Source organism: Mya arenaria, chromosome 15 (genome assembly GCF_026914265.1).
Source record: "Mya arenaria isolate MELC-2E11 chromosome 15, ASM2691426v1".
Taxonomy (NCBI): domain Eukaryota; kingdom Metazoa; phylum Mollusca; class Bivalvia; order Myida; family Myidae; genus Mya; species Mya arenaria.
In genome coordinates, this window is record NC_069136.1 from 11111433 (window position 1) to 11124881 (window position 13449).

General features: G+C 33.6%; 1 protein-coding gene across 2 annotated transcripts in view; it reads right to left on the reverse strand.

Annotated features, from left to right (window-relative positions):
• LOC128219936 (calcium-activated chloride channel regulator 4A-like) overlaps positions 1 to 7270 on the reverse strand; it is a 45053-nt gene extending 37783 nt beyond the window's left edge. The window contains exons 1-10 of one of the 2 annotated variants that reach the window (XM_052928121.1): positions 7049 to 7267; positions 6397 to 6673; positions 5406 to 5517; positions 4617 to 4794; positions 3462 to 3603; positions 2725 to 2837; positions 1484 to 1708; positions 957 to 1250; positions 591 to 791; positions 169 to 436 (exon numbers count right to left, since the gene is read on the reverse strand). In XM_052928121.1, coding sequence (XP_052784081.1) covers positions 169 to 436; positions 591 to 791; positions 957 to 1250; positions 1484 to 1708; positions 2725 to 2837; positions 3462 to 3603; positions 4617 to 4794; positions 5406 to 5517; positions 6397 to 6673; positions 7049 to 7183 — 1945 coding nt within the window. In that variant the 5' untranslated portion in view covers positions 7184 to 7267. Of the gene's footprint in view, positions 1 to 168; positions 437 to 590; positions 792 to 956; positions 1251 to 1483; positions 1709 to 2724; positions 2838 to 3461; positions 3604 to 4616; positions 4795 to 5405; positions 5518 to 6396; positions 6674 to 7048 lie in introns of both variants that reach the window. The other variant, XM_052928122.1, reaches the window with a different exon arrangement.
• Positions 7271 to 13449: the final 6179 nt, after the last annotated feature.

Sequence of the window (13449 nt, forward strand, 5' to 3'; positions counted from 1 at the left end):
AGCATATTTGTACACCTGATACCTTAAACAAATGACCAATTGCTGATTAAACAAGTATGCATGAATCTCAATACGGGTGTAACAATGGCCAATTATATACCTTGGAAAATGTGGTGATTGAAATACTTCCAGTATATATAACAGGCAGAAATCTCTCTACATATATACCTTGACCATTATCCTTTGGCGATAACGTGCATAAATTGGAACTAGCTTCAACGTGTGCCTCTATAATGGCGCCTACGACTGGCGCTTTTCCTTTCGTTACATCCACATACAATACAGGTAGATCCGCTGATTGAAGAGAGAAGTCAAATTTTGTTGTCGACAACCGTGATGTCACTAGTATAGGATGCGGCTCCGAAGGTAATGATTTAACAATGTAATCCCACGTATGGTGATTGGAGGAAATCACTGTGACAATGTATTCCCCAGGCTTAAAGTCAATAACATTTGAATATCAAAATCAAATTTAAGGGCCCACTGCAACTACAAATCGAAAACTAGCACAAACAAAATGTTATATATCATAGTGTGTTGAACAAGACCCCAATACAATATAATACTTTACTACAACAGCTTAAATGTACCTTCAAATGTTCCACTGTCCATGTTAAAGATTTGCCGACGTTCGAATATTCGAAATAGGATTCTGTTCCCACAAACGTCATGTTCAATATCACATTCAATGATGTTAAAACAGATATGGATGTACTTTCTCCCAGGCCAGTTTCAATTTGGAAAGTGAAATGGAGTCGGTCCGATGGAACTCGTAGACTTTCTGACAAAATCTAAATTGATACAAATAATAGTCATATGTGTTAAATGTCTGAAACAAATTTCTTGTATACTTTTTTTTCAATGATAGCACACATGCATAGAAAAGCAAATGCTACCATACTAAATGTGACAAATATGGCTACGTAAAAATAAAAGTAAATGAATGAATTAACTACCGTCAGAGCTTGGTTATCCGTCTCAGTAACAAGACCTGAGACGGCTTCTGAAAAGACGGCGGCAAAACTGATGCGGCCTCGATCAAGGTAAGTGAAGTGCTTTCCACCTGTATCCGATGCAATGTTTATCATCCTTGGATCTGCCGCTTGGGAGATGGACACTGCAGTTATTACTACGCCATTTGAAATCGCTTTTTGTGTTGCGGTTGTAAGTTGGTTTGCATTTCCGTCTTTACCATCGGACATCAATATGATTTCACATCCTTTCATCGATGTAAATGTGGCTTCAAGCATCTACAGTTTTCAAAAACTATGTAGTAATATCACCTTTACAGTCCTTTATGTTGTTTAATTAACAGGGTATTATTTTCGCAACTCTAAACTTAGGTATGCATAAAAAACAATTGATTGCACAATCTATGTATGGTATTAAACTGAAAAGTATAAGCACATGTACAAATCAATGCCTTACCACCAGTAATAAGGAAACATTATCGAAGTGATTTCAAATATGAAAGGTTTCATACCTGAATTGCTAAACTAATACCGCATCCGATGCAAGTACCGCCACGACCGTTGGACGGTAATTTTTGAATCAATTTCTCACGTACAGAATCATCAGTTATTTGAACAATCTCGTTTTTCTGTGTTGCTGAGCGGCTAAACCAAACAATTCCGAGCCAACTTCCATTCCTCAATACTTCTTGCAACACATATACGCCCGCATCATGTAGGTGTTCGATCCTCGACTCCTGTAACACAGATGTAGAGTATAATTATGAGTAATGCTGCATTTCACCGGTCCACATTTAAATGATGTTTTTAAACAGGATCATATGCGCCGCATGTATAAAACGTTAAAAATAAAGTTATTCCGACAATTGCAATTCGCATAACACTATAAATAAAAGTGGGTAGGGTATATGAGATGTGCACACTATCACTAGCAACATATGTTAATATCTGGATTGGTTATCTAAGTTATTGGAGTGTTTTTCATGACTTTTTCAAACTATCCAAGGGCAAAAATGACAATTTATACAGTCATGTTTTCACTTTTAGCCACTATTTACATATACATAACAAGTTGCATGAAACTCTTTGAGCAGTTTCTTTTTTATAGCCTTGTTTAAAATTCTTGCACCACAACGACGCCACCGACAACACTGACACCAAGGAGATGACAATAACGAGACTTGTTTCCTTACAGATACAAACGAGCAATTAAAAAATGAGTCTCAAATTCAATTATAATAGATAATACAATAAAAACACAACATTTCACATAACAAAGTCCGTATGAACAAGAATATATCGGGATTTTTTTATCAGAAGTTTAGAAACAACAAGACAACCATATTGGATTTAAACGCCCGTCCGTGTTTCTCAGGCTAACTTGCCACAAATAAAGTTATTGGGCATACTTTTACTTCATTTGCATTAATGTAGTTTGTGCCTGATATCTGAAACATTGTTCAATATCAGGAACAAAAATATGTTTCAAATCCAACGAGAAGAAACGTATCGGCTAATCTTCTTTTACACATTACATCTCAGAAAATGAAGTATTAATCGACTCTGATAACCTGTGTAGTTAGTTTTATTTGAATATATATTAAGAAGCTACATTTTCGGTACGACCAAAATGAAAACTTGTTTGCACAAAGACGAAGCTGACCTCGCCGACACCATGCCACCGAATCAAAAAGACTAGCAACAAAATATCATGATGTTACGTATGATGATAATTCTCTCTTAATATACATACTCCGTTCATGCTACTAGATATGTCGAGGACAAGCACTCTTTTTGCTTCTGCTTCTTGAATTATAACAAACTCCGGCGATGTGTCAGTGTCTTCTGTTAGGACAGGGCTTGCTCCTTAAACGTAAATGTTCAGATAGTCAGGTCAAAATAGGCATACAGTGATAATGTAACAAGTTTACATTGAGGATTATATATCGTTTTGCAAAATATTCATTTTTGGGGTGATGATAATGATACACTCTTAGTCCCAAAACAGATTTAGCTATATGTTTACAACTATTTTATATATATATATATATATATATATATATATATATATATATATATATACTAAAGATATATATACTAAAGAGGACTAATAAATGTCAAAAACAATGGTTCTTATGAAGGATAACGAGTTTAATTTGAAAGAAAGGTGCAGAATATATGGTATTTCTACCTTATGAGACGATAGTAGGTCAGAGTAAACATTTTTACACTAACCAATCATTTAATATTTTTGCGTTTTCATATATTAAATACATAATTATAATCTCGTTATCAGTAATTAACACTTTCCATAGATGCATTATTTAGTAAGTAGTTTAAGGTTTATCACTCAGAATTTGTATTCGTTATACATGTGTTTGAACTGATTTTGAATAGGAGTGTCACTTATATAACAGGGTCATAATTCTTTTTTCTAGATATATTAACTAAAAATAGTATCTCATTTAGTGTAAAAAATGTGCACCAAACCGTTGGAAAAATCTTCGTGTTCTCGCATAACCTCCCAAGCACTTTTCCCTTTACACATCTTATTCTGCATCGTCGGAGCCCGTCGGTTATGTCGTTGCCATTCAGGGGTTGCCGGTTCGTCTTTGTCACAAAACATGGCTATCTATGCAAGTAATATATATGGGGCCTATTTTATATCAATATGAGCATAAGAAAGGTTTCATTTGTTATTGTACTATATTGTAGATAACGTTTATAAAAAAATCATGACAGAACGGTTATCAGTAGGCCGACAGAAATATTAATCCTATATTGACCCTACCGCATTCCCATGCAGTCAAAAGAGAAATTTATAGGCCTTAAGGGGAAGTTGACCATCTTATTGAATGAGGTCTTCAGCGGCCAAAATTGTTAAGAATTTGTTTTGTTAAGGGAATAAAATATTAAACGTTACACAACCGAGAAAGAGAGAAGACGAAAGAGTGATCCCCGTTAAAGAGATGTTGACCAAGCTTTATGCGCGTCACCTTTGTAATGCAATCACCCATAAAGAGGCTCAGAGCCACGTCTTCGTATTTAATCAAATTCGATGATGAACAGAGCGGAATGATGCGCAATTTTGTTGAACACAGACACTTGAAAACCCAGGGTTTACGAAGAACGCTAGAAATTTGATTGACAATGGGCCAATTGCTTAGAACTGGGTTACCGTTAACAATGTCGATAACCGCATTGTTTTAAACTTTAAAAGTTGTACTCGTTTAACATTTTTATATGTTTACTTATTTAGACAAAAACATGTTGAGCTGTAACATGTGTCTTAGACTTTGTCAGGAATGCTGTGGATCACTCAATTGTCATTTTATGTTTCAGAAAAATAAAGATTTGAAAGAACAACGATGACGTCAAGAAAGTTGGAAGTTTTGCAATGTTCTGAACAATCGGCCCAATATGATACAAAACTGACTGACACCCAACCTTATGATTAGAATTATATATAACTCGCGCTTAATGCTCGCTGTATATAACATTAAAACCTCATGTAGTGGACGCAGTATCTATTTAATAATATCAATATATTGTCTCATTTTGTCAAAAATGAAATACAGTTGGTTTACATGTAAAATCAAAAGGATGGAAAGTATGATAACAAATTCATCGAAAGAAATAACATACCGATTGGACCAACTGAAAACTCATGATAGATGTGTTGGCGCTCTGTGAAATGCTCGGGCAAAACCTGCATTTCCCAAACATGCTCCTTGAAGCGTTGTTAACGTCACAGTATTTAAGGCTCTGCGAATCGCCACAACGAAAACCAAAGCCTACTCTCCCTTCGACTTTTGCTGTACATCTATGAAAAAATATACACAAATTTAAAAGATTCGTTTCACGCTTCATGCCTAGTCATAACCCCGAGTTATTTTTATCGTTTCTGATGGATTTGCCAATTGCGAATACTTATGGTGGTTGATTTTGACTCTGACTTTCTGACAGTTTCGTTGTTGTATTTTCGGCCCTCGACAAGCCAAAAAAACATCAAATGCCTTTCATTTGTTTTAGTACTCATGACAATGCGAAAAACATGAAAAAAACGTCATATTGAGACTTTCCACTCTGCTACCTTGACAAAAAGGTATAACGTAACATATGTAGTCTATCAACGACAAAAACAACGCATAGAAAAAAACATAGATAAAGCATGAATATGACAAATCATCAAATGTTACTAGTTGCTTGGAGCATTAATAACTATTAAAATCTCGGTGTTCCGTAGCCAAAATTGTAATAATATTGTTACGATGGTAACACTGGTTTGCTACAATTGATATGCTGAAAATATATCTATTAATTTACACAACCAAACGAGTGTACGTCTTTTGGACGATATATACGGTACAGGTAATACAAATACAACGGATCAATAATGTATACAGTGTTTCAAAACCATGTGGTCCGTAATACCTAGTTGGTTCCCACTTTCCGTCGTGCTGGTAAAACCGTGTATGATCTTGCTGCGCGTATTCATCAAACAGTCCCCATCTTAGGTGGCCCCATTCATGAACAATAACAGACTCTAAAATTTGAAACAGAATACAGTCGAATTCGCAAGGACGGGCCAGGATACTTCGAGCCTAGTGAAATTCGAGCCAAAATGGAATACTTACTTTCAGTTAAACAAATTGGTCCTTAACATCCAACCCGAGCCAGCGAGGAAATCGAGCCAAACGAGTTAAGGTCAATGGTGTTTTGATAATTTTAGTTATACATATGTATTCTTTGGTTGAGTTTTAATCGTGTTACACATGAACGGTATGCCTGTGCTCTTCGCTGTACATGAATAGTGTTCGTTGAGTTACTAAATTTAAGATCAATTACCTGTGCCTTTCTGTGAAAAGAATATACTTTTACGTTAATCTAATGTTTTTGTATACAGCCTGGGCAATATCTTTGTTATATTTGCAATGATTTAACAAATTCAAAATGGCTGCGAATAAAATTTTACTTTACTTTGATATTAAAATTAGGCTGAGCAGGGAAAATGAAAATTATTTAATATCTTTGTACAATGTAATTTCTAAAACAGTATAGTACTTTGATATTCTGATGCATCAGTATTTCCTGAAATTTAAATTAAAAAAAACAACTTGCGTAGCTTATGTTTTAAAGAACATCAATTTTCATCATAAAATTTAATGTCTTATCAAGTGTAATTTAAGTTGACAGAAATAAAATTTTACGATCTAATATTGATTTTTAATTGTGTCCATTGTTTTGCAAAAAGGGGTATTCGTGGCGTACATGGCCTTGCTGACAGTATACCAAACAAAAACATAGATACAAGCTCTGCGTACGGGTACTGATAACTTACACTACTTCACAATGTTTTGAAAGGTAAGTAACCAAAGAAACGACGTTTACGTATTACGCTTAGATTAATTAAAAACCATGATACCGTGTTTTCCATATATGGTAGATCCATTCTTCAGCAAGAACGACGGCGTCAAATACATATACTGTCCCTCTTCGCCACATCCCTGTTGTCTAACATGTGGTTGTTTTAATATCCCTTCCTCTACCGTAACATAACCTTTTACTAACAACGATTGGACTTTGAAATTATTTTCTCCTTTAACGGTCCATGTTTTCGGCAGAATGATGTTTATTCTTCTATAATATACCCGATTTTCTGTTGCTTCAAAAAGACGTCGAGAGGCATCGGTGAAAACTTTCTGAAATTAAGCAATGAAAAAATACTAAAACTAAAATGTTATATGTATGCTTGTCAAACAAAAAACTGTTTAATTTTGGTGAACATTATTATCACAATACTATATTACATTAGAAACTAATGCGAAAAATTAAGAGATCAGCCGTCATTTTTGAACTCATTTCAAATTTTCAAATTTAGGTTTGAACAAGTTACAAATTTTTCCAGCATGTCCTTAGCTTTTTTAACAATTATTCAAACAATGAGACTTCTCACAAAATTTTACTTGTAGTTAAAGGCTGTGAAATAAATTAATTCGAAACATTTACTAGCTTGTTAATGCATTTTATTTTCACTTAAAAGTTAGGTTTTAAATCCCGTGTTAAGACAAGTCTACCTTTATTCGTTCAATTAATGTCCAGTTCGGCTCCACGGAATCTTGTATAACAATATTTACGTCCTCGTAGCCGTTATCTTTTAAAACGATAGCGGATGTAAAACTGCAAACGGTTAGAAAGATTACAAGAATCATGTCTGTGAAACATCGGCTCTTCTGCGAGCAAGCATCTAATATTTTGCTTTAATTAATGGTATAAACAAACATACTTGATGAGCTTTGATCAAGTAGTGCTTAATATGGACACTTAGCCATAATAAATTTCCTTATGTTTCATAATTACATAAGACTCTTAATCCATACTTAAGTCATAATATGAATTATTGTAGTGCCACTTCGGGCTTAAAGTGTAATTGCCGGAAACAGAGATGCATTTTACTAATTACTTCAAGTGAGACATACCATGAGTGGAAAGAAACCGCTTGACTTTGACTATATTTTAAATAACAAGCGGTGCTGCTGCAGTTGACAATTTATTAAATATATACACAAACATGTACAATAGTATTGTATGCAAAATGATTATTTATAGATTTATTGTATTGTTTTATTGTAATGTAGAATAATGCTGCTATCAGTAAATGTTTACATCTGATGGGAAAAAAATTGTATAAATAAATTCATGTTTAAATTGTAATACTTCTAAAGTTCACACTGGATCTCGTATCGAATAAGAATTGAGTTTAATGTTTCTACATGGAGCTGAAGTAATTAAGCACCATTGTAAATGCGTACAAAAAGCTGTAAGTGACTAAACTTATGTTCACTGTACATACAAACAAAGTATTTGATTTGATGTACACCATTAATATATATGAAAACAGAAAAAATATCAATGCTTACAACGATTAGATTATATACAAGAATGAGGATGATTATGTACATTTTATAATTATTTGGAATACCCTACTTGTGATTGCCACCATTGGAATGTTTTTTGTTCCCCAAAAACAACACAATGATTGATAAAAAGGTACCCTACCCAATAAAATATCAGATAATTGCAAGTACATAAACCAAGATATAAATTAAGTAGTGAGATCAAAGCTTTACCCCCAGTATCAACATACGTACTCAATGAGAACTCATACCAACCTTAAGTACGTTTCATGCAAAAAAGTAATGATATTTCAACAATTACCTTTGGTCTTCCTCCTTATCAAGGGATTTTTGCAAAACCATTGTGCATCCTGAGCCTTGCTTTATAAGAAACCTATTCTGTACTTCTGTTGTATTTGTTTAAAGTAATGCGTTGACATCAGCAATGTCCTTTGTCATAAGGACACCAAAAGGGTCAAAGGAAGTGGCGTGGTCTTACGATAAACGTTATCTTAGTGTGCGGTGACTGTGACCTACACCTTTGACTTACTTAAAACAGGAGACACATACATATACCTATCGAGAGTTATGTAGTTGTGTCGTTTCAAGGTCCTACGTTCCAGACTAATTGTGCACACAATAAATCCAGAAAATAATGACTTTGACCTTTACCTATGACCCGCTGGTCAACAACAGAGATAATCTAAAACTCAAGGGCAATAAACTGGTGGAAATAAATGGTCATACGTCGAACTTTTGTCTTGGTATTGTGCGGATAAAATGCTCCAAACAATAACTTTGACGTTAAGCTTTGATCTACTGACCTCATAAACAATTAATGTAATTTTGGACAAAGGCAACCTACTGGTGGAGTTTATATGTACGGGTTAAATGATTTAATAAACGTTGTATGTTACATTGTTCTTTGACCTTCAGACTCTGTAACGACTAGTTCTAACTGGTTTAAGGCGTCCTACTGGCGGAGTTTCATATGTTTCACCGTTCTCGAGTTATTTTGTGGGCAAGACATACTCTACTGACCGACCTTACGACAGACTGATCGACCATTTTGCAAACCTTTATGATAATGATTTTCGAAAGGACATAAACAAAGTAACATGAACAAGTTGTGTACAATATAAAAAGCCGTTTTAGTTTTACAAATCCACTACATAATATGTAATTTTTAGATGCCTTGTGACCCTTTGTTATTTCCGTATTATATGAAAGGATTTCGTATTAAAAGTAAGAATACATCAAAACATTTCTGAAAATAAAATTACAAACAAGCCTTGAACGACTGCAAAATAGGTTGCCTTAATCACACAATAGAATGACAAGCGTATTTGTACATCGCGTACCTCAATTTTATCACAACTGCTTATAACACTCTAGATCTAGCATATTAAAACAAGACGGCCATGAAGGCTTGTGTTTAGTATTACACCCAATTGACCTTGTGTTTAGTATTACACCCAATTGACATGAAGGCTGGTATGAGTAGAGTGAAAAATGTAACGGTCATGTATTTTGAAAATATGGATTTTTTTTTAAATAAGGTCATGTCCTTGACAGGAGATGTCATGCAACATGAGATAAAACTCGCTACATATTACCACGAGTTGTTGTGTCACGTGAAAAGCTAATAAACACATAACGATCACTTTGTGCATCGTCCGTGTCTTCAGTGTCACATTTGAGAGCAATTTCCTGTGATTGATTTTAAATAGTGTCTTCAAACTTTGTATGGACATTGCTTGCGGTGTGTAGGTTACCAATGTTGATATTAAGGACAATAGGTTAGGTCGTTGTGACATATACTGGAAAAAATATTTTCTCTCAGTTTATCCAAGATGTCCTCAAACTTAGTACGAGTATTTGCATGATCATATATTGACACCTATTGATTTTTGGGTCATGATGTCAAAGGTTCAGGCCATGTTTATATCAATTAAAAATGGCTTCCGCTCACCTTTCAGGTCAAAGTTCATGGTCACAATAACCTTTATTCTAAAATCTCTTTTGTTCAATATGTACATAAAGTTTCATTATAGTTATATAATAAGTTAGTTCCTTTGCATAAAAGCTATAAGCCCATGAGTATACAAGAAATGGAAATGAATAACATGTTTTCAATCATCGCATAACAATATATATGTAAATTGAAAGTTGTGTATCTTGTTATTGTTTGTATTGTGTCAGCAGGCCCCGAAAAACTTATATCAACATGTTAGAAAGTGTAAATTTATGATATGTTAAGTGTAATGTTTTCATAAGTGATTTAATTTAACGCTTAAAAGTGATTTGAAGTGATTGATTATTCCCGCGTTATAGTGACGTCATTTGATGCCATTGTTTCCGGTTACGGTCGGGTCGTTCTATTAACAGAATGGGTAAGAAAGAATAACTGTTAGGTTGTCTTAAATGAAATGAAGTGTTTTTTAACATTTTTTTAATGAAATGATGAACTATTTGTGTAGATATAAGTAATGAATTTTGTGATTTGTCATTATCGGGAATATGAACGCAGTTGGACTGGTTAAAGTAACCACCCAAACTGCGTCCATACCCCGATTATGACATCTATCCCACAATTCATTCCTTAAATCAAACATAGCAGACTGAATTCCTAGGTATAAAGGCGTTATGGTTAAACAAAGCTAACCTTCTACATATAGTTTTGTTAGTATTTTTATCAATTCAATATTTATTTTATAATATATTGGTGTTATTTAATATCTCTAGATAGTGTTTAAAGTTCTGCCAAACAGTTTGGCCTAAATACATCTTCCAATCTTTGTCCTAACAGTATTTTATCGTAAATTCAAGCCTGCACCATGGCTTTTCTGTTGTGTGTATCATACAGTCCTTAGTTGAAACATTAGTTATAACAAAAAGAAGACCTATCGATTTTAAAGTCAATTGGTCAACGGTCATGATAATGGTAATTTGTTTTTCAAAAGGTATTTTAATCTTTTGAATTAATGACGCTTGGCCCATCAACAATCGAAGATTGACATCAACCCAACATTGATTATGATTTCGCACAACCTAATTTGATGGGACATTTTATGATTTAGGTCTGGATAAGACGTTTTATGCAATACTTAGACGCTATTGAAAAAATATAGTATGCCATTAATATCCATAACAAGCATCAATTTACAAGACATAATCTTGAAATTATCGCATGTGTTTTTCTTTTACATGTCAAGTTTATAAAGCAATATAGTATATTTGGCCCCATAAATTATCGATGTTACAAAACAAATGAATCTGGTAAATCGTTGCATTTTTAACATTAGCTTTTATTTTTACTTGATTGTCAGATGTTTTTCGAATAAGAAGGCATTATTTGCAAAATTTATCGGGTAATTAAACTGAATGACAATATGGTACCAAACGATACTGTTTGTGGTGTTTGTATGAATTGTTTCTCTTGTTCGATGTCTTTTGAACACCATTCATGTACCTCTCAACAGGGTTTATACTTATATATTTGTCTCTTTAGTTATCATTGTATTATTGTTTAAAAGGGCACACTGTTCAAGGCTTAAACGATATTTAATGAAGAAAAAGAAACAACTCGCAAGAAAATGGAATGGCAGCTTTATTAGTATTGCAATGTAGAGGGCTTTGAAAGCAGTATAGACGTGTTGACTTTGTTTTATTTAACTCTATCCAATGTGTCCTTAAGGAGGACAATTTATTGGTATTAAATTAAACGTTGCAGCTACATTAGTCCGGTAACCAAATGGGGTATTTTAGTCCAACCATCATCGCGGTGAATGGTATTTTATAGCCTAGACGCTCTTATAATTGCCTCGAGCCACCGTCTGTGTTGGTTACTAAAGATTGCCGCCATATTTTTCTGAATCGATAATTTACTTTAAAGTTTGTTTTAATGCTTTGATTCGTATGCGAAATTATACTTTTGTGATTTCTAAATAGAAACCGATTAAATTCAATGACATACCACAAATAAAATTGAAAAAAATAGTAAGATTTTGTTGCAATCACTATAATTTATGATAGAAGATTGACATCAACCAAACATTGATTATGATTTCGCCCAACATACTGAGGGAGATATACATCATAAATCAAATATGACACGGAACTTCCATGTTTATCTTTTTTTTGGTTTATTATTCTGTCAAGCGATCTCAACCTAATTTGATGGGACACTTTTATGGTTTAGGTGTTGGTTAGGAGGTTTAAACAATACTTTGACCCTATTGAGAAAATATAGTAGGGCATAAATATCCATAACAGTTTACAATTGATTATCATCGCATTTGTTTTTCTTTTATTTTCAAGTATATAAAGCCATATAGAATATTTGGCCCCATGAATTACCGATGTTACAAAACAAATGAATCTGGTAATTCGTTGCAATTTTAACATCAGCTTTCATTTTTAGAAGTCAGAAGCATTTTTGGTAGCATTTTTGGTAGTCAGATGTCAGAATAAAAAAGGCAATGTTTTCGCAATATATCGGAAAATTAAATGAATGACGAAATGGCAACAACCAGAACAGTTCATGGTGTTTGTATGGATTGTTTCTCTTGTTCAGTTTCTTTTGAGCACTAGCCTTTTACCTCTCAACAGGGTGTATACTCTTATATTTGACTACTATGCTTGTCCCTTTAGTTATAATTGTATTATTGATAAGACACGCACGCTATCAAATCTTTAAATATATTTAAGAGAGAAAAAAAACTCGCAAGAAAAAAAAAATCAGTTTTTTTTAAAAACAATGAATTTATATTTTTATTTCGAATCATTGGATATACTTCATGGTGTGTCCATTCTACTATTATTGCAATGCCGAGTGCTTTGAAAGCAGTATAGATGTGTTGGCTTTGTTTTATTTAACTCCGTCCTGATTTTTCTAGAATTGTTTGAGGAGGAATAGTCGCGGGAATAAAATTAAACGTTACGGCAGCCAAATGGGTGTAATTTAGCCCAACCATCATGGCAGTGTATAGTATTTTGGTAGCCTATGACGCTCTTGTAATGGCCTCGTGCCACCGTCGTTTTTTTATTCAAGAACGCCACCAAATTTTACCAAATCGAGAATTTATATTAAATTTTGTGCAAATGCTTTGATTCGTATGTGACACTATACTTGTGTGAAGTCTTAATAGAATATAATTAAATTCAATGACATTTATACCACAATTGCCGCAAAAACAAATAAAATTGACAAATTTGTTAGATTTTGTTTCTTTATTTTATGATAGATAATTCAATTTATCAATGAAGCATTTAGTTTGATAGGATTGAACAGTTCCCTTCTGTAGCCAGTCCGCATACATTATACTTCAGTGACTTATACCTTAACAACTAGTTGGGGTAAATTACACAAATGTCGATAACAAAATGTTAAATTATACCAAGGATTTAACGGGATCAGGCCAATAGAAGCTATATAGTTTTGGGCAGACCTTCATTTACTCCAAAATCGGCATTCCGAAATGACATAAAAGAACCAAACAAGAGAACGAAATTCAAAGTGTCCTAATAAATTTACTTATGATATCAACGCTGCAATAAAAATGGTTTCCTCAGTCATAATT